General features: G+C 39.2%; 1 protein-coding gene across 3 annotated transcripts in view; it reads right to left on the bottom strand.

Annotated features, from left to right (window-relative positions):
- tmem144b (transmembrane protein 144b) overlaps nt 1-19,415 on the bottom strand; it is a 150,837-nt gene extending 131,422 nt beyond the window's left edge. The window contains exons 1-4 of one of the 3 annotated variants that reach the window (XM_039750304.1): nt 19,154-19,415; nt 12,988-13,158; nt 7,987-8,109; nt 3,112-3,211 (exon numbers count right to left, since the gene is read on the bottom strand). In XM_039750304.1, the coding sequence (XP_039606238.1) occupies nt 3,112-3,211; nt 7,987-8,109; nt 12,988-13,158; nt 19,154-19,262 (503 nt within the window). In that variant the 5' untranslated portion in view covers nt 19,263-19,415. The remainder of the gene's footprint in view (nt 1-3,111; nt 3,212-7,986; nt 8,110-12,987; nt 13,159-19,153) is intronic. The other 2 variants (XM_039750305.1, XM_039750307.1) reach the window with 2 other exon arrangements.
- Nucleotides 19,416-23,067: the final 3,652 nt, after the last annotated feature.

The following is a 23,067-nucleotide window of genomic DNA, read 5'->3' as shown; positions in this document are numbered from 1 at the left end:
GCTGCCCTAAACCTTTATATGACTCTGTCTCGTGTTTGTGACTATATATATATATATTTCATATAAACAGTAGGCACACAAATATTTTGACTTATTCTGGGTCATAATGTGATGTAAAAGTGAGAATTTAACTGGCGACTTTACAATTTCAAAGCCTCTTGTGATGGTGCATTCTAATAGTTGCTCTATATAAATGATATCATTGATTTATCATCATTTTCCAAGAATTAAAGTTTTTACTATACTGTTCATGGTTTTTTTGTTGTGGAATCATAACATGATCCATCCTAATTTCAACATTCTGTATTGCCTTCTACCATAAACCTGCAATGTCTGGATTACAAAGGACCTCAGAAGCTTTTATGCCATGAGCAATAGGATAACTCATGTACAAAGGAAATGCCTCCAAGAACTGCAAGTGAGGCACTTCGTTGTGACATCAGCCAAGCTCTTCCTTAATGAGTACTTACATTTTTTTTTTTTTTGCAAAGCACCACCATTAAAAAACACCTGTCCACAGTGAAAAATCCTGCTGACTATGCCAAGTGTTTTGTCAAGGAATTACACCCCAATCAATCCAAATTCAGACATTTCCACTGTAGTAACCAAAAGGAATCTTATCATCACTTCAACAGTTTTATGCACCTCAATGTTTTGTAGCAGTGGAAGGAAGTTTTCAGTTTTCACTTTATATAAAAGCAGGATGTCCATAAAGGATTACTCTAATTAAGGTATGGTTGAAATTTTTTGTGTAAATACAGCTTACTTTTCCTTTTTGAAAATAGTTTTAGAGTTTTATATATGAACATTTGATTCATATATATGTCACCAGGAGCAGCACAGCAGCTGTTAGCTAAAAATGGAGTCCATCACTGAGAAACTGTGCAAAAACAATTCTAACAGTATTCAGAATTTCTTCAGTATGGACAGATTCCATCTCACGTGAAGCTTATTATATCATAAAGTTATAAAATCTATCTATATCTATATCTATATATATATCTATCTATATCTATATCTTATATATATATATATATATATATATATATATATATATATATATATATATATATATATATATATATAAAAGTCAATGTGTGTATGTACAGTATGTTCCAGCATCACGTCCAAACGGCTGGAGCGATTTTCATGAAACTTGGTACACATGTTTCTCATTGGTTGATTAAAAATGTTGAAGGGTGAAATCAGCTCTAACCCACTCCCTTCTGGGTAAGGAGGGGGGTGATCTTACGGTCATGTATGCATGTTATCATTCAGTTGACACTCTGAACAACCACCAGAGGGCGAACTGGAGGTGACTGCCAGCATTCTTTATGTTTGAGCACCACCACCGCCCCCATTTTACATTTGAAATTAAATAGAGTTCTACACGTGCAAGTGTGTGTGTCTGTCCGGCCCAGAAGTGAAACGTAGAGTCGGTGTAAGGGTTCCAGCTCCGAGAATACGCAAGCGAATCAAGCACACCGGCAAAAGGAAACCTCCTAAGGCCGGGTTTATACTTCTCGTGACACAATGCATGCTGCAGTGGACGCTTCTGCTACGCAAGTGTTGTACTGTTTATACTTGCGTGCGTACTTTATATAAATCTGGAGGAATCCACCAGGTGGCAGATCGAGATATTATCACGGTGAGAACAGGTTCGGCTTTGCTGCGTTGTGAATTGCCTGGAACACCCATTAAATTCCGATGACACCTTACCGCAATATCTCTGAAAAGGATGTTTAATGATTAAATCCATCAGTCCAGAGATTTGTTAATTTCAGAAAACATTGGGCACGAGGCAGAAACAATCCCTGGACGGGGCATCAGCTCATCGCAAGGTGAATACAAGCACTCACACACACTGGAGTCATTTTAGTGTAACCAAATCGGCATATCTTTGGAAGGAAACCAGAGCACACTGTGGAAACCCAGCAGGAAAACATGTAAACTCCAGGCAGGGAATATCAGTGACATGACTCCCTGCAAGACAGCAGCGCTAACGCTCCGCCACCGTGTCACCCCCATGTGTGTAATTATTAACAGTATTCATTATTTAAACGAAATTACCAATTTATCTCTAAAATGTAACATACATAGTTTAATGCATTTCATCATGAAAGTGATATCAAGTATAAATCTAAGGATTCTAAATGTGCAGAGTTGGAATATCATACATTTAATGTGCTCAGTGGCCATCTATTGCTGTTTGCCGCTCCTGTCAATACCGGAGAAAGCCCTAGAAAAAAAAGACGGTACAGAAGACAGTATGTGAGACTTATAAAATGGAACGTGTCATTACGATCGGGAATATGCGATGCTTGAACATAAAACCACCACAAATGCATCTGTATGTCGCCATTTTGCATCACCACATCAAACCATTCATCAAACATCGAAGTGTGCACATCGATCTTGTAGGATCCGCAAAGCGGCTTTCTGTCACATGTAGATAGTAACCAAAGACTCCGACGTCACATTCCAACCTTGTTGCTTTTCAAATTAAACAGAGTTGGCCGGTTGCGTCAACTGGATGATAACATACATACTAGACCGCAAGACAAGGGCATTAGTGAGTCTTTATTGTTTGTTAATTAAAAAAAAAACAACTATAAAAATAAATTATGTTTTTCTCAAACAATTTAAAAAAAAAAAACACTTTTTTCTTTTCCGGACGGCACAGTGGTAGCGCTGTTGCCTCACAGTAAGGAGACCTGGGATCGTTTCCCGGGTCCTCCCTGCATGGAGTTTGCATGTTCTCCCCATGTCTGCGTGGACTTCCTCCCATAGTCCAAAGACACGTAGGTTAGGTGCATTGGCAATCCTAAATTGTCCCTAGTGTGTGGGTGTGCCCTGTGGTGGGCTGGTGCCTTGCCTGGGATTTCTTCCTGCCTTGCGCCCTGCGTTGGCTGGGATTGGCTCCAACAGACCCCGTGACCCTGTGTTACAGCTAGTCTTTTATATTTTCCTCCTTTTGTGCAACACTACATGTGATTAAGTGTCAGTTATAGTGCGACAAAACATAATTTTGAGTCATTTCATAAGGTCTATAATTTGTTTTCATTAAACTTACATTATAGATATTTAACTAGAATATTCCCCAACACTCACCTCGAACTTGCCCAGCCCATCAGCAAGTTAAAAGAGCCCCAGATCAACACTCCAAGTCCCAAACCAATTGTTTTTAGTATTGGCACCACGGTGATATTACCTGTAAAAAGAAAGAAAAGCAAAACAGGACACTGAGGGTAAAGAAAGCAAAAAAAAACAAACAAAAAAAAAACAATCTCACTTACTCCAACCTAAGCTGAGCTCAACCACTCAACTCTACAAAGAAATGTTCATGGCTACAGTTCTATACCAACCTTCCTTCAAAATCGTGTGTTACAGTCAGGACATTTATTGTTGCTTCAAAGTTCAGAAAACATAATGACAATTTTTTTGTATCTGTCACTCACCCTGTTCTATGTACAGCGATAGCGCAGAAAAGTTATAAATTTAATCTCATATTTAAATGGAGAACAGAGATGACAAATTGACAAAACAATGGACATGAATGGGAACTTGGATTGAAAAAAGCAAACATCAAAACTGCATGAAATAAATCTGAAACTACGTGCATAATCCACATGGCATTTATCCAGTCATGTGTCCAAAATATTCCAAAACTGTTTGGCTAAAGTATAGTCATATAAAGCATGTCCTGAAATTCCTGTCATGAAAGCAAACACAAGGGAGAAGCCAGGGTTCCTCCCCAGTCTTATGTTTATACTCACATCATTTTTGTTCTGTCAATTTATTATTTAGCAAATACGCTTCATTATTTTTGATATTAATTAATTGTCATTTATAGTTTATTTGTGTGTGACTGTGTTCTACTCTGTAACTCCTCTCTGGTCTTTAAAAGCAGGGTGTGTAAATGAATCCCTTGTGGTTCATTGAATGCATCATGGAGGAGTGCTGCGAGAGCATCATGGTTTCACTGTTTATTTTCAGGGTTTCTGAACTTTTCCTTCAGTTTATTGGATAAAATACTACAATTTTCAATTCTATTTTTTTCTGACCATTGGCTTTAGAATTGGCTTTGGCCACACTCTTTTTTGACTTCTAGTCTGGACCTTCACTTTGTTTTTTTTGACTTCGTTCTTTCCCCTGTCCCTCGCTCTATGTTTTTTGTTGACTGATTGTTTCAATGATTACAAGTTTAAGGCAAACTTTTGCTAACCTTTGAATCTCCAATTGTATGTGTCTTCTATACCATGCCTTGTAATGTTAATATGACGTGAAATGCCCTGGTAGCCATTGAATAAGCTATTATGGACAGGGCTCCTGAACAGCAAAAGAGTCCAACTGACAACTTACACGTTGTCTCACATTTTAGCATAGTCTTGTTTTTATTGAAAACTTAGGGGGCTTTGCCCCCTGTTCGCCAACCCCCATGTTTGGTTTTCCTGGATGCACACTTTTAAGATTTTTTTTTCTTTGAATTGTTGCTATTTCATTAGTTTCACTTTTAGTTAAGAACTTCTGTAAAAACAATATTTGGAATCTTACGAGTCCCAATATGCTGAAACTTTTAAATGAGCTCTGTGAGACGTGTTTAATGACTTTACCATAATTCAGGATAGGTTTCTTTGTTTGGAATTTCAGCACAGACAAAATGAGCTATATCATCAGCAGTTAATAATTTTTTTTTTGCAAAGTAACCAATAAATGCATGTGAGGTAAACCATGTTTTTGAAATTCCCTGACTTAAACTTTAAAGCCTTACAATATTTACATACTTCTGACATATCACCTATGTCCATATATTCAATCTCTATTCGCCTTCTCGTTATTTCTCTGTGTAATAATTTCTCTTTTTTTGTTTTGACACTGTCATTTTTTTCTGCTTTCATATTCTGTATCTTGCTCTGCATGTGTTTTTTTTTTGAGTCTTTTGAATTCCAGTTCTCATTATCTCTAACCTGCTCTGCATGTGTTTGGCCCCCTTGTTTTTAAACCGCTTCATTACGTTTTACTTTGTTTTCTACTCTGTCTTTTATTTCTGACCTCGCTTTGTCCTGCTTTTTTTTCCCCAATGACACCTGGACCGTGGTGATTATTTCCCTTTTTCGAGTAATAATTTCCATTTGTTTGCGCTCCTGCAATCTTTACTTTGTTTTTTTTAAACTTTCAAATTTTCCTACTTTCATATTCTTTAACTTTCTCCAAATGTGTATCATGCCATTTTTTTTTTTTTTTTGAGCCTTTCAAATTCCATTGCTTTCATAAGCTCTAACCTGCTCTGCATGTGTATAGCGCTAGCGTTTGTGAACGTCTTTATGAAGTTCTACTTTGTCTTTTACTCTCCGTCTATTAATTCTGAGCCCGATTGGACGTGCTTTTTTCGATTCCACTTGTTCCGGGCTGATAATACTTTCCTTATTTTCTGAATTTGCACACAGATTATTCTTTTTCTTTTTAGCTCTTTTTTCTCTCCAAGGCTTTTAAATCTCTTTTCTCCACGCTGCTTTCTTCTTTGCTTAGTCATGGACGTTTCATTTATAACGTATTGTTCTTATACACGTTATATGCGCTGAGAGCCCTGGATCTGTGTGTGCTACATGCCTTTACACGACTGAGTGTTCTGCTGCCCATGGTCTTATTTGATATTGGTTAAGTAGGGCATGTCTTCCAAGAATCTCATGTTCTACGTCATCGCGAGACAGTCCTGGGTCAATCTCTTGGCACAAAGTCTCATGTTTAAGGTCCCCGCGAGACGTTCCGTGGCCAATCTCTTTCGTCTCATGGGTCTTTTAAGTGTTTTCCGTGAGCTTAACGTGAAGATCACGTCTCATCTCCCATCTTTCTCTCCTAGGATTTTTTTTTTATAATAGAGAGAAGCTTGATAATGTATTCTGGATGTGTGTGGTCTATGCTTTTAAAATGCTGCATCGTTTCCATCGTTGCCTCAGCATTACTGAAAGAATAAGTTGTACATCTTGGAAGGGTTTAAATACAAAGAACGTTGTTTACATTGGAATGTTCTTTGAAAGCTTACATTTCTGTACTTGTGTATTCTATTAAAGAAGGACTCTTCAATAGACTGTAGCATGGAGCATTATACAGTGGTATGAAAAACTATTTGCCCCCTTCCTGATTTCTTATTCTTTTTTATGTTTGTCACACAAAATGTTTCTGATCATCAAACACATTTAACCATTAGTCAAATATAACACAAGTAAACACAAAATGCAGTTTTTAAATGATGGTTTTATTATTTAGGGAGAAAAAATCCAAACCTACATGGCCCTGTGTGAAAAAGTAATTGCCCCTTGTTAAAAATCACCTAACTGTGGTGTATCACACCTGAGTTCAATTTCCGTAGCCACCCCCAGGCCTGATTACTGCCACACCTGTTTTAATCAAGAAATCACTTCAATAGGAGCTGCCTGACACAGAGAAGTAGACCAAAAGCACCTCAAAAGCTAGACATCATGCCAAGATCCAAAGAAATTCAGGAACAAATGAGAGCAGAAGTAATTGAGATCTATCAGACTGGTAAAGGTTATAAAGCCATTTCTAAAGCTTTGGGACTCCAGCGAACCACAGTGAGAGCCATTATCCACAAATGGCAAAAACATGGAACAGTGGTGAACCTTCCCAGGAGTGGCCGGACGACCAAAATTACCCCAAGAGCGCAGAGACGACTCATCCGAGAGGTCACAAAAGACCCCAGGACAACATCTAAAGAACTGCAGGCCTCACTTGCCTCAATTAAGGTCAGTGTTCACGACTCCACCATAAGAAAGAGACTGGGCAAAACGGCCTGCATGGCAGATTTCCAAGACGCAAAACCACTGTTAAGCAAAAAGAACATTAGGGCTCGTCTCAATTTTGCTAAGAAACATCTCAATGATTGCCAAGACTTTGGGGAAAATACCTTGTGGACTGATGAGACAAAAGTTGAACTTTTTGGAAGGCAAATGTCCCGTTACATCTGGCATAAAAGGAACACAGCATTTCAGAAAAAGAACATCATACCAACAGTAAAATATGGTGGTGGTAGTGTGATGGTCTGGGGTTGTTTTGCTGCTTCAGGACCTGGAAGGCTTGCTGTGATAGATGGAACCATGAATTCTACTGTCTACCAAAAAATCCTGAAGGAGAATGTCCGGCCATCTGTTCGTCAACTCAAGCTGAAGCGATCTTGGGTGCTGCAACAGGACAATGACCCAAAACACACCAGCAAATCCACCTCTGAATGGCTGAAGAAAAACAAAATGAAGACTTTGGAGTGGCCTAGTCAAAGTCCTGACCTGAATCCAATTGAGATGCTATGGCATGACCTTAAAAAGGCGGTTCATGCTAGAAAACCCTCAAATAAAGCTAAATTACAACAATTCTGCAAAGATGAGTGGGCCAAAATTCCTCCAGAGCGCTGTAAAAGACTCATTGCAAGTTATCGCAAACGCTTGATTGCAGTTATTGCTGCTAAGGGTGGCCCAACCAGTTATTAGGTTCAGGGGGCAATTACTTTTTCACACAGGGCCATGTAGGTTTTGATTTTTTTCTCCCTAAATAATAAAAACCATCATTTAAAAACTGTATTTTGTGTTTACTTGTGTTATATTTGACTAATGGTTAAATGTGTTTGATAATCAGAAACATTTTGTGTGACAAACATGCAAAAGAAGAAGAAATCAGGAAGGGGGCAAATAGTTTTTCACACCACTGTAAATCAGAGGAATATGGCACAAATCATAAATTGCGTAACCTCATCTTAAGTGAACTTAACTTTTAGAGGAATATGACAAAAGAAGAAAAACAAGTTAAAGTAAAATAAAAATGAAATACTTAACATTAAGAATAAAGCAACCAATGTACTTTACAGTTACTGTTAGTGTTGATTTCCTCCAAATATGCTCTTTTATAGTTGGAAATGTTACTTCATCATTACAAACCATAAGGGTCTGAAACAAAATTATATCATTTATATCATACCTGTGGCCCATATGAAACCACCAAGCATTGCAAGTGGCCAAAACCTGGGACACTGAAGTATTATATTCACAATTAAGGAGACCATCCAAATGGCAGCACAGAGGATCCACTGGAAGAACATTCCTGAAATAGCAGAAATATAGTATAGCCAACAAATGGTTAATATTGTTATATACGTAAGTAATAAATATACTTGTCTGCATCAAAAAGTGTCCTCAGAATAGCTGTCCAAACAAAATAATGTAATTGAGCTTTACCCCAATATGACATCCATCCACCTCCTTAATTAACACACTTAATTCAATCCTTGCCACTCAGGAGGCTGAAGGATATGTCAACAGCAATAGGAACTAGATCGATCGATCGATCGATCGATAGATACATACATACATACATACATACATACATACATACATACATACATACATACATACATACATACATACGAAAATTCATATAATCCAGCAGCAGTATACTGATACAAAAAACAATATTAAATTAAATAGTAATTAAAATGCATGTAAAAGCAGACAATAACTTTAAATAAATTAATGTTAGCATTTACTCCCCCGGATGGAACTGAAGAGTCGCATAGTGTGGGAGAGGAACGATCTCCTCAGTCTGTCAGTGGAGCAGGACGGTGACAAAAGTCTGTCACTGAAGCTACTCCTCTGCCTGGAGATGATCCTGTTCAGTGGATGCAGTGGATTCTTCATGATTGACAGGAGTTTGCTTAATGCCCGTCGCTCTGCCACACTCTTTTAGGGCAGATGTCGACTTTTGTCGACAGGAGGGGTTGAGGGTGAATGTCGACTAAAGTCGACATCCAGGGATAGAGGGCGATAATCAGCTGTTAAGGCGACAAATCTCACTGTCACGTCACAGGCATTCCCTCTGTGCTTGGAGGAATGTTAGACTCGTTGACTCGGCAACTAATCCTAGCGTGTGCGTGAGTTGCGAAATGTAAACAATGGCAAGATGGCATCGACATGTGACAAGGGAGCGAAGTGAGTGCAAAAAAGAAAACACTCGGCAGACAATGTTTTGCGCATTATCGCGGAGTCGGACTCTGATTTTTCAGAATCAGATTTTATTGACAGTAATCAGGAGATTGAGCAAGAGAGTGAGAAGCCGGCATCAGCTGATCAAACACCAGCCGATGCTGCGCCAGCGGATCTGCTGCCAGTTGAGCGCTTCGCGCAACGGAGATGAAGCGTGCTGTGGTATTACAAATAGAGATGGGACAGAACTGGTGATATAACTTCAGGGAGCATTGGTCCAAACATGCTTTGTCCCCTGGTGGCTTTGGACAGGTTATGCAGCATGGTGATAGGTACGTGCTGCTGCTGCAAAGTTTTATTCACTTCTGTAATAAACAGAAGCAAATCCCATGGGGTGAGCCAGGCTATAATGCCATGCATAAAGTTCATAAAGTTTCAGAAGATGAAAAGAGGTGACAATACGGTTTTCATGCGGGAAGAAAACTTGGTGGCAGTGGAATGGCACAATGGCAAAAGGGTGACTTGTCTCTCTACAGTACACACTAACAATATATGTGAGAAAGTGTAGCAACAGACAATTTAAAAGGTAGGCACCAAAGCAACATGTATTGTAAGTAGTGCAATGTGGCAAAGACTGAAATTGGCTGCTTTGAACGAGATCAGACTTTGCTGTGTAAAATTTATGTGATATGTATGTGAAATCATAGAGTATGCAGGCTCATACAACATGCAAGACAGTAACATTTGTCAAAAGTAAACATTTTTTGTTGATTTGATATGTTAAACAATTGCTTTGTGTTCTTTTTTAAAAAATGTTAGTTTTTGGAAAAATATTCAGCCCTGGGAGATAAGAAACAAAAAAAAATTAGCTCTAAAAGAGTTAAACTGTCCAACTTTACTCCTACAATAGAGCCTGCCTTCCTCACCAGTTTGTCCAGGTGTGATCTTTATGCTGCCTCCCCAGCACACCTCCGCATAGAAGAGGGCACTTGCAATAACCGTCTGGTAGAACATCTGCAGCATCATATTGCAGATGTTGAAGGACACCAACCTTCTAAGAAAGTATAATCGGCTCTGACCTTTCTTACATAGAGCATCAGTATTGGCAGTCCAGTTCAATTTGTCGTACAGCTGCACTCCCAGATATTTATAGGTCTGTACCCTCTCCACACATTCACCTCTGATGATCACAGGGTCCATGAGGGGCCTGGGCCTCCTAAAATCCACCACCAGCTCCTTGGTCTTGCTGGTGTTAAGGTGTAAGTGGTTTGAGTCGCACCATTTAACAAAGTCTTTGATTAGCTTCCTGTACTCCTCCTGCCCACTCCTGATGCAGCCCACAATAGCAGTGTCATCAGCGAACCTTTGCACGTGGCAGGACTCCGAGTCATATTGGAAGTCTGATGTATATAGATTGAACAGCACCGGAGAAAGTACAGTCCCCTGAGGCGCTCCTGTGTTGCTGACCACAATGTCAGACCTGCAGTTCCCAAGACGCACATATTGAGGTCTGTCTGTAAGATAGTCCACGATCCATGCCACCAGGTGTGAGTCTACTCCCATCTCAGTCATCTTGTCTCTAAGGAGCAGAGGTTGGATGGTGTTGAAGGCGCTAGAGAAGTCTAGAAACATAATTCTTACAGCACCACTGTCTCTGTCCAGGTGGGAGAGGGATCGGTGTAGCATATAGATGATGGCATCCTCCGCTCCCACCTTCTCCTGGTATGCAAACTGCAGAAGGTCGAGGGCGTGGCGGACCTGTGGCCTCAGGTGGTGAAGCAGCAGCCGCTCCATGGTCTTCATCAGATGTGATGTCAGAGCAACAGGCCGGAAGTCATTCAGCTCACTAGGACGTGATATCTTTGGGACTGGGGTGATACAAATCGCTCCCTGGACACCTTTTACTATTTTTACTACTTGATATGGATTTTTACACTCCGAGACTCGCCTATTCAAGTAGTCAACTTAAAGCACTGAGAAGAAATGCTCATGCTGGTGTGGTTCCTTATTTACCTGACAAGGTAAGAAGACGATATCGGGGAAGCCGAGCAGGCGCAAAGATAAAAGATAAGATAAAAGCTAGGCAATTTGAGAGAAAATGGCGTTATAAACCGTCGGTGCCTTCTGTGATCCTGGGAAATGTGAACTCACTACCAAATAAGATCGACGAACTGGCTGTGCTGGTGAAAAATGTCAGAACCTACACAGAATGCAGCTTGCTGTGTTTTAGTGAAACGTGGCTAACAACTACCATCCCAGATGCTAACGTGGAGCTACCCGGGTTTAGCACAGTTAGAGCGGACAGAGACGCAAGTACCTGCGGGAAGAAGAAAGGAGAGGGACTCGCTCTCTATGTCAATACAAGATGGTGCAACTCAGGACATGTAAACGTTAAAATCTCCACTTGCTGCAGGGACATCGAATTGTTGGCCGTAAGTTTACGTCCCTATTACTTGCCCAGAGAGTATCACTGGAACTTAGAACAGATCAATCGAGTAAGACGGTGCCATTATATGTATCTCTTGGAGAGACACAAGCAATAAATCAAGAGGTATGTGTCTCAATCTCACACCACAATGCGAGAGAGAGAGAGAACACTAGGCACACAAATGCCTTGTTCATGCACACAAGCAAGATGGCACTAAAGTACACAGAGGAGTCTGTCTCTCTACCTCTCCTCTCCTTGAGGAGGAGACTGAATGAGCATACAGTAACTATTGTCTCACTCCTTCTCTTCCAACCCTAGTGCACTCATACTCAGCGGCGAGTAGAAGTCCACTAGGGCACACATCTACTATGTCGTCATGCACGCCACCATGAGTAAATCACAGCAAGACTTTGTGGAATACTTCTTGCACTACTGTGGATGAGAGTGAGCAAGAGTCCCCCTAATGGGCATTTACCTCTTTCTTGCACTGCTATCTGAAAGCACAACAGTACATTAGACAGTCATGCTACAATGACTGAGACAAAACAACATGATGACAGCACAATATAAGAAAAAAGCATGTTATCATTGTCTCACACGTGCACATGGGCTTGACTAAATTTGGTATTGCAGACCAGGGGTTGACAGAGTGCACTAACACCTTTTCTCCTTCTTCTGCAGATACACAGAAGGGAAGCCTGCATAACTGCAATACCAGTCCTCAAACATACTCCACTGCCGGTTCTGATTCCCACCCTGCTTCTGACCTCAATTCCGCCTACAACCCCTTGGACAACATACCTCTCCCTCCTCCCCGACTATAAAGCCAACAACTTTTCTTTGTTACGTTAGTCCATCTTGGACTCAGTCCCAAGTGACTACTCAGTCATACTGTATATTAATTTGCTTTGTGCATACTATTGAGAATATACGGGAACCTTAAATCTTTTTTTGTCTCCGTCTTGCTCTTTTCTCACACTGTATACAATTAAGTTATTTGCTCTATTTTTCTTCCATTTTATTTTTACTGTATATATTATGCTGCCAATTTTTGGTAAGTTGAATTCACATCAGTTTATTAGTGCAAGTTCTACTGTATTTTGTACATACATACTCCTCACATCTGCACTGATACATTAGAACAGAGCTTCTTAAATTATGGGTCGCAGGTTGTCATTGTATTAAATGGGAATGGATCACAAAAACGTTTGTGAAGTGTGCCATGGCGGGCTGCACTGGGGTAAGTTACTAATAGACATAACACCACCATGGCAACTGGCAGCAATTCTCAAAGGGAGTATTGGTGATCGGAGGCACCCAATCTGACAATCATCATCGAATTAATCTCAAAGACATCAAGAAGGGCAAAATTGGGTCATGAGAAAAAAATAAACTCTGCATTAGATACATAGAGTTTGTTACTGCTGCTAAACAAAAAGAACACTAGCCATATCACATACACTTCATTCCATTTTCAGTATTCATAGAGCTGATCATTGGCAAAATAACCTACAGCCTTAACCCCAAACGTGGGTTCAAAATATATCCCAGTCAAATTTTTTACTTTCTTACCATCACCAGTATCAAACTTCTTCACTGGAACAAAATTGCTTCCAAAAAAGATGACAGATATTGCACTTGAAACATAGCCATAAACCAGTGCCGAGCTATTTGTGACATTGTGGCTGCTTGTTCTCATGTGGATATAATCATCCGTCATTTCATCCTGGTTACTTCCTTTGACTAAAGGAAAAGAAAAACAAGCAATCAGGATTCCTTGATTTGAAAAATAAAAAAAAAAGCTGAAAGAAAAATATATATCTTGACTCACCTGTATAATATACTGTTTTGTTAATCAATTAAAATACAGAGTGATTCAAAAATATTCATCCGATTTCAAAGTGCCATATTTATATAACCGTGAGGCACCTAGGAACCAATCACATACCAATTGGAAGAGAGGGTCATAAAGTTTCTGACTGTCACCAGAATAAGACTCCCTTCAGTCTATAAGGAGATGGCGACCCCTGAGCAGAAAGCGGTTTGCGTTCTCCACTACAATAAGAGTGAATCTGTCATAACTGTGCAATATGATTTGTGTCGGCAGTATGGCTGTGAGCCTCCAACAGCTCAGAGCATTTATCGTTGGTACCAACAGTTCAAAGATTTAAAGGGAAGAGCACTGGGCAACCTTGTATTTCTGATAAGGACGTTCAACGAATCTGTGAGAGTTTCCAGCGCAGACCAGGCAATTCTACTAGACGTGCCAGCCGAGAACTATCACTCCCTCACGCGACTGTTAGGAGTGTCTTGAGGCAACGGTTGGTGATGAAACTTTACTTTGCATCGCAACATTCACAAAATATAAAAATGTACAGGTACTTTACTCTATATAGCACAACAATTAAAGGGCCAGTGAAATTTCCAGGGAATGAATGACCCCCTCCTTAATTAGAGAAAATCGATGCTGGTTGGAAAATTACAGCCCTTGAGCATGAAAAAGGTGTTACATACCTTATATATTCACGTATAAGTCGGGGTCTTCAAACCCAAAAAATCGATCATAAAATCGGACCCCGACTTATACGCCCATTCAATTTTTTTTTTTTTATTTTTTTTTACACATTCTTGCTTCCTCCAATATTGCACCAGTTTCTCAGACATCGAATTTTGTTGTAGCAGCGCAGTTACCAATTTCTTTTGCCAATTCAATGATTTTTAATTTAAAACCAGCTTCATATTTTCTTCTGATCGTAGATAAGGGATGCTCTTACGATAAAGGTGTTTGAGGGTGTGAGATACAAAAAACACAAAACAGTGCAAACGTCACTTTGGAATAGTTCGGGTATTACCATGTGGTCACGTAGGCACAATACATAGAATTGTGCTCCGTGGTTACTCTCTCAGGTGGGTGTTATTACAGTAATCCCTCCTCGATCGCGGGGGTTGCGTTCCAGAACCCCCCGCGATAGACGAAAATCCGCGAAGTAGAAACCATATGTTTGTGTAGTTATTTTTATATATTTTAAGCCCTTATAAACTTTCTCACACTGTTAACATTATTAGAGCCGTCTAGACATGAAATAACACCCTTTAGTCAAAAGTTTAAACTGTCCTCCATGACAAGACAGAGATGACAGTTCTTTCTCACAATTAAAAGAATGCAAATAGATCTTCTCTTCAGGAGCAGAGAATTTCAGAGGGAGAGAGAGACAGAGAGTGCTCGCAAAGAAAAGCAAACAATTAAAAAATCAATACTTGTGCTTTTAAGTTTGCCGCGGCATTTTTTAAGAGGAGCGTTAGTATCTTCTAAGCAAACAGCCTCTGTGCAAACAGCCCCTCTGCTCACATCTCCTCCGTCAGGCGCAGAGAACGTCAGAGAGAGAGAGCGAGATTAAAGCAACAATCAAAAAATCAATACGTGTGCTTTTGTGCTTTTAAATATGCCGAGCACCGCAATAAAGCAGCATTTTTTTAGAGGAGCGTCAGTATCTTTTAAGCAAACAGCCTCTGTGCAAACAGCCCCTCCGTCAGACGCAGAGAATGTCAGAGAGGGTGAGAGAGAGGCAGAGACAAGCAAACAATCAAACTCCGCGCGGGAAGCATATCTTATAGCATTGAGGAGTTTTAGTTAATATGTAATACATGCTCTGATTGGGTAGCTTCTAAGCCATCCGCCAATAGCGTCCCTTGTATGAAATCAACAGGGCAAACAAACTGAGGAAGCGTGTAGCATAAATTAAAAGACCCATTGTCTGCAGAAATCCGCGAACCAGCGAAAAATCTGTGATATATATTTAGATGTGCTTACATTTAAAATCAGTTATAGAGTGAAACCGCGAAAGTCGAAGGGCGATATAGCGAGGGATTACTGTGTTATTATTTTATTTTCTTACTGTGTCTCTTATTTTTCTATTCTTCATTATGTAAAGCACTTTGAGCTACATTTTTTTGTATGAAAATGTGCTATATAAATAAATGTTGTTGTTGTTAGCATATCATAATTTTTTAGGCCGTTAGCATCAGTTTTCCGCATTCGACTTATACGGCCGACATTACAAATTATCAGAAATTAAAGAATAAAATCAAGCCCCGACTTTTGCGTTGGAGAACTTAAACGTGAATGTATACGGTAAATAAAATGTATTACGATTCTTGCGTACTGTATGACAGAACACGACAATTTCATTGCCATCTAAACTTTGTAAGTACTCAAAAGTACACTTAGTTATGCTAAATAGTTGTGCATTTAAGAACTGAAACCAATACAAGAAATGTTGACTATACAAGCAAACTACCTAATTACTATTAATACAACATAACTGACATACTAACCCAGCAGAACAAATGCTCTTGGACATGTGGGAAATCTGAGCTTCCGAGTCGGAAATTCTATGTAAATGCTTTACCAACTAGGCGCTACAAGTCAGATAATTTGAAAACAACAAAGCAAACTGAATTACCGAGTTGTGATGTGACACTGACAAACAAACAGGGGCACCATGAAGTAAAAAAGTGTTTTGTCATTTCTAAATGCTGCAAACCACAACCCTTAACGTCTGCAATGTGCACTTTAATCACATCTAGATTCTTTGATTTGTAATTTTAAACTATGGAGCAGAGGGATACATCAAAGAAAAATAAGTCTTTGTCCTAAACATTATGGAGGGCACTATCTAACCTTGTGTGCTAGAAATACCATTTTTTGGTCAAATTACATTTGGAGTGAAGCAGGACACAATTAATATGTTTATTTTACTCTTTTATTTCCACAAAAAATGAATATTGTCTTTAATTGTTTGTGTGTCAGAGATCTTGCACTTATAAAAATCTAACATAAAAATCATGTGAATGCACCGAAGATGAAACATCACAACTCTTTACTTTTAACTCAACAAAAATCAGAAGCTGCTGCTGGTGGTGGTTTGACTTTTATTTCTTTATACTGTGGGTTACACATTAACAATGCCTATTGATGGAGACTAGTTTTACCTTTCAGGAATAATGTAATTGAGCCACATTGTAAAAAGGAACTAAATTTTCAGGTTTTTGGGGTATATATTAATAAATGTACGGCTAAATGGCTTAACATAAACTTTTTTCTGTAACTTTATATATGCTTCTACAAAATTTTCCATAACTAAAAATGTGATTTAATTTATAATCAAAATTAAATTATGCCAACTATTTACTTGACTGGCAAAAAAAACCAAAAAACAAATACTACTCATTTTTATTTATAGAACACCTTTTCCATGCTGACTTGCACTCATCTTTAGCTGTAGTGACGGGCTCTGTGTGCAGGCGAGAACAGACAACCAAATAATCCGTAAGTACAAGAAGTGTGGATGTTTTGTACCTCACAAAAATAACAGAGATTCATCTGGTCTGATTTCTTATTTTTTGGGGTTTTTTTTTTTTGGTACCACAACAAAATGGAAAAAAGATTTTAAAAGGTCAAGACTGAAGCACTTGCTAACATATCATACAGCACTGCCTATGTTAGGCAGAAGGTTATTGGCGGTCAGAAAAAGGAGCTGGAAAACCATCAAGAAGTTGTTTCACTTGACATGCCCCGCAATGCTCAGTCACTTAAACTGTCAGGGTTTACAGGCAGAGTGGTAGCTCAGAGGCTAAGGATCAGTGCTGTCAGTTCAAATCCCATTACTGCCCTTAAGCTGAAAATTACATCAAAGGCTGACCCTGTACCCTGACCCCCAAAGCAATAATACTATTTCCCCTCGGAGATTAATACAGAGTACCATATTTCAGTTGATTTACAGCCGTATCGCCACGCTCATGCCAACTGCATGGAGCTTGCATGTTCTCCCTGTGTCTGTGTGGACCTTCTCCTCCAGTCGAAGGATCTACAGGTTAGGTGAATTAGTGAGGCTGAATTGGCCACGGGGTGTGTGTGTGTGTGTGTGTGTGTGTGTGTGTGTGTGTGTGTGTGTTCACCAATGGCGTAGCTGGGGTAAGGGGGACATCTGTCCCCGGGCGCAGCATCCAGGGGGCGCCAAATAGATGTGACTTTAAAATTCTGCTTATGGTTTATAAAGCCTTAAATCATCTCGCTCCATCTTATATATCGGAATGCCTGACACGTTATATTCCAAATCATAACCTTAGATCCTCAAATGAGTGTCTCCTTATAATTCCAAGAACAAAACTTAAAAGAAGTGGTGAGGCGGCCTTCTGCTGTTATGCACCTAAAATCTGGAATAGCCTGCCAATAGGAATTCGTCAGGCTAATACAATGAAGCACTTTAAAACACTGCTGAAAACACATTACTTTAACATGGCCTTTTTATAACTTCACTTTATCTTAATCCTGATACTCTGTACGTTCAATTCATTATAATTACTATTCATGGTGGCTCTAAATTCTGTACTGACCCCTACTCTCTCTTCTGTTTCTTTTTCCGGTTTCTTTATGGTGGCGACCTGCGCCACCACCACCTACTCAAAGCATCATGATGCTTCAACATTGATGGAATAAAAGCTAGAAGTCTACGTGACCATCATCATCAAGTCCTTCCGTGAGAACCCTAAATACAAAGAGGACTGTTTCACTTATGTTAGGTAGAATGCCCAGAGGGGACTAGGCGGTCTAATGGTCTGGAATCCCTACAGATTTTATTTTTTTCTCCAGCCGTCTGGAGTTTTTTTGTTTTTTTCTGTCCTCCCTGCCCATCGGACCTGACTCTTATTCTATGTTAATCAATGTTGACTTAGTTTATTTTCTTACTGTGTCTTTTTTTTGTATTATTCATTATGTAAAGCACTTTGAGCTACATTTTTTTGTATGAAGATGTGCTATATAAATAAATGTTGTTGTTGTTACGAAATTTTAGAATGAAATGTTTTCCATTTTTAAATGCAATAAAAAGTAAATAAAAAACATTTGCAAACTCAGTCCATCACTCCATCAGTATGATATGTTGTTCCTTTGTTTTTTGTCTCTTTCGGATTTCGAAGCACGTATTAGTTCTATATACCCAACAGACAATAATTTATCATCTCCGCTACTCTAACGTGCTTGACTCCCACCCAGAAACATTTCTGACGTTATTAAACAGGTCGCGCGACTGATATGAGGCATTAGGGTATCATTGTCTAAGTTGTTGCAAATATATATTTTTGAACTACCATTGTTGTCTTAATTCTTTTACTTCGTTCTTTATAAATTTAGCGAAACCTTGAAAATATACGCATAAATGTGCTTTAAAAAATTTAAAACTATTTAAAATAAAAAATGACTTTTTTTTCTTAAAATACTGTTATTTTAAATCCATTTTTTTAATTTTCTTTCCCTTCCCCATTGCATTTTGGCAAACAAAAGGGGGAACGAAATCTTCAGTTTTCCCCGGGCGCTGAAAACCCTAGCTACGTCTCTGGTGTTCACTCTGCAGTTGTTCCTGCCTTCAGCCCAATGCCTGCTCGGATAGGCTCCAGCACCTCTGCGATCACTCTTCGATTGAGTGTGCTTAGAAAATGGTATAGCATTTAAATGATGGACTAAAATGACAACCTGGCTTGGATTGAAAATCGCCACCCAAGACTTTAAAGCGTCTTTGCTAAGCACAACGCCAGCGTGCAAAATGTAAACGTTTCATTGTTATTATTATTACTACTTTTTTTGTAATCTTATTATTTGCTCGATACCGATTTATGCCAGCTCTGAAAGTGGGCATCGTACAGTCAGAAACACTGAAAATACTACAAAAATAAATGGTACCTGCTCTCTCCTCCGTACCGGACAGGCAGTTCGTAACCGCACACAAAGCAAGCAGAGTCACGAACAGCGTCGTTTGGCATCGCGCGGCTCTCACCGAATGTACAAACATCCTTTCGACGTTTTCACAATGAAGATATCAGAGCAAATATAATTTACTCGATTTCTCATTCCCTCTCCCGCAGATTAATTGATCGGAAGCACGGAGCTGGAACAGAGGACTTCCTTAAAATTCAATCAGCTGACTTTCACACAATCACGTGACAGTGTAAAGCGCGATACACCGCTGCATTTTGTGCGACTCCCTTTCAAAGAGTGTCACTCTTCCGCGATATTCGTTTGCTGCGCAGTCATTTAAACCTTGTACTTTTGTGCGGTGTCAGCGTCTTCTTACTGTAATGCGTTACGCTATCAGTTTCTTCCGCTTAAATGGTCTTTGGAGAACTTATTTCAGTGAAGCGATGCGTGCTTCAGTTACATCGTACCTCCGCGTTTATTTAGATATTACGGTAGATGCGGTGAGGAGTGTTCGTCTGACCCCAAACCTTCCAGAGCAGCGGATCTCAACTTCAGTCCTGGGTGGGCATCTATGGTAGCAGATTTTTGTTCCAAACAGTTTCGCAATCAGTCAGTTGTTGTTACCTTTAGTTGATCTCATTGTTTAATTAGCTGACCCTTTTTTCAATTTATTTTTCATTTAGAAAAGTGCAATGGTATCAGATTTACACTTATTGGAAATGAAGACATATGTATATGTTTTCTGTATCTTTAAAAGCTTGCTTTCTTTTAGTTTACATTTGCTATGGAGTTTGCTTCCATAATTGTATTAGAATTCAGACAACAATTTGTGTTGATCAGAGTAGTCACCAGCAGTAATGTCTCTGAAAGGAGCAACTCCTTCAGTGTCACCCACTTGTCTGCATATTAGGAAACAATGGGCTAAATAAACAAAACATAAAAAGAAAAAAACTTAAAAGGAAAAAGAATTCGTCACTCATCTAACACAAATAAAGCCTTGCTTCATTCACTAAAAATATAGCAAAGATAGATGGAATAGGGGAAATTTGACTTTTTACAGAAGCTCTTTGAGTCTTTATATATATATATATATATATATATATATATATATATATATATATATATATATATATATATATATATATATATACCACTCATTCATGTGAAAGCTTTTGACAGACACAGTTTCTGCTCTCTCAGCTCTTTTAAATTTTAACATTTTCCTCACTTTTAAGTTCTCAATTAAAGAAGATGTATTATGTCTAAATCTTATTGAAGAATTTTATCACAAAGGGTTATCAACTGAAAAAATGACAACAAGGGGGAATCCAAGAACCAAGAAACGATGAAGTCAAACAAATTAACAACAAAAATGTTGATCAGTTGCACGGCTAATTGGTTAAATGTATATCAATAGACTATGCTGAAATAGTTGGTGGTCATGGTGCAGAAGATGAAAACATTAACTTACAGAATCCCGAAGAATATCTACAACCATTAACACCATCCGCTCTTCCACCGAATGAATTACTGTAGAATGAAGAATGTTTCCAAGAAAGGTAATGTACATCTTCCACGGATAATATTACACAACAAAGGAGATCACTCGTATTAATAGTTTCCCGTTAGAATAGCTTTTGCAAAGACAATTAACAAATCTCAAAACCAAACATTCGAAAAAGTCGTTTTATTTAATAGAGAGAAAGAAACGAAATTCAATCATGGTGGGCAGAACTGGCACTCCAGCCACCATAAAAAACACCTCACACTGTTCCACTCCATCTGAACTAGTGTGGTGCTGAGGTATCACCCGTTGCATGGCTGCACTCGGGTCCTAATCTGGATCCTGTGGTGGGTGCGGCAATGTACTGTAAGAGTGCATGCTCCTAACCTGTTGCTCCTACAGTTATACATTGCATATTTACAATGATAGTCCAAACACAGTATCAAAATTCAATGTGATATTGACGAAAATGTAATTCCAAATAAAGTACTTTTTTTCTGAAGTTCTACAGTAAAAGTGTAAATTTAAAAAAGTATTTGCATGTTAATTTCAAAGCCAAACAGAACGAAATCATATTACGCAATAAATAACACAACATGAAATATAATTTCCTTTCAAATTATTACATTTTACTATTTTTTAATATGGTTAATTACTCACTGTAATGTAAAATAGTTCTATTATGCATGTGTAACAATTCCCATGAAAATAAAAATCTGTTTAAATTGTACATCCACATCCCCATATGCGAGCGACAGAAACACAATGAGGTTTGTGCATAGCGCAGGCACAGGGGTTAGCAAGCGAAGTGAGCAGGGGGCAAAGCCTCCTAGTATATACTGTATATAAGGTATACTAGTATACTTAAAAGGGTTTGGGGTAGCCACCTGTATATTATCCCTGGCTGCAGTGGGTTGATTTTGTACAAGAAGTGTCTTGTTTGGAGTCCAGATGCAAACTGATGAGGGTTTTTAAAGATGATGTTTTTAAGTAGTCAGACCAGAAGTGACATAGGGGAACCAGACGTGACCTTCTTCTGATGTCAGTAGAGGTGCCAGAACTGGAAGTGATGTCCTCCTAGGCATCAGAACCGGAAGTGACGTCTTCAATGCTGAGTCAGACAGGTTTTTCAGCATCTGGTCTGTAGAGATAACAAGAGAAGATTTAGTGCACCCCGCCACCCCCTGTCCAAACCTTCACTTTGTCCACACAACGCCCTCCTACCCACACGTGTGTGACAATATATACATATATATAGATACCATATGATCTGAACACACACCAGAATGACTTAAAAGGAAGACAAATTAGAAAAGAAAGAAAGCGTCTCTCTTGGCAGTCCGAGTCCTAGTGAACCATTATACAGACATGGCTACTACTATAAAGGGACCCCAGTTGTGTTTCTTCACACACTTCTGCTAAATAATTTGTTGGCTGAAAGTCCTCAGTGTTGGTTTGTCAGATAGCGGATGTGCAGCATTGTTCACAATGGCACTGAGTTTTGTTTTAATTCTCTTGGGAGGTCCAGATCACATCCCATAACTGAACCTGCCCTTTAATTTAGATTGTTGATTCTCTTAAAATAATAATGTTACCAGCCCAGCACACCACAGCATAGAAAACTTCACAGGCCATTACAGACTTGTAGAAGATGTGAAGGATGTCACTAGCCATACTAAATGTATTCTACTTCACAGGTCCAGAGTCTTGAGTTTCAATATTCATGTGTTTTTCTCCAGGCATTCAATTGCTCCTTCCACATCTTCAAAAGGGTCTTGTTAAGGTAACTGGCAATTCTAAGCTGAGTTAGCATGTGTGAATTTGTGTGTGGTGTATAAAAGTGCATCATGCTAAAAAGACATCCCATCCATTTTGGCCCACTGCTCTTAAAGCTGTCTTGGTTAGGCTTTGGTTTCCTGTGACCCTGTAAATGTACCTACATTAAGCTGGTTTGAAGATGGATGAACTGAAATCAGATAATGGCCACTTAGTGCATATCAGGGTCAGGTGCGGTGGGTTGCAGAGAATATGTTGGAAGCCTTGAGCCCAAGGGATACACCAAACCAACCGCTGTACAGAATGCCCATCCGTTGAAGAATCCACTCATTCACACAATTATTGACACATCAAAGCCAATTTACTAATTTCCTGTCAAACTAATAGACACATCTTTTGGGAGAAAACTTAAAGTACCCAGACAAAAACCCACAAAGACACAGAGAAAACATGTATATGCCACACAGACAACAACCAGGGGGCGCTGCTGCCTAACAGTAAAGAGACCTGGGTACGCTTCCCGGGTCCTCCCTTAATGGAGTTTGCATGTTCTCCCCGTGTCTGTGTGGGTTTCCTCCGGGTGCTCCTGTTTCCTCGCACAGTCCAAAGACATGCAGGT

Source organism: Polypterus senegalus, chromosome 4 (genome assembly GCF_016835505.1).
Source record: "Polypterus senegalus isolate Bchr_013 chromosome 4, ASM1683550v1, whole genome shotgun sequence".
NCBI lineage: Eukaryota > Metazoa > Chordata > Cladistia > Polypteriformes > Polypteridae > Polypterus > Polypterus senegalus.
Note: the sequence above shows the minus strand (reverse complement) of the source record. Positions and strands in the feature narration are given on the sequence as shown.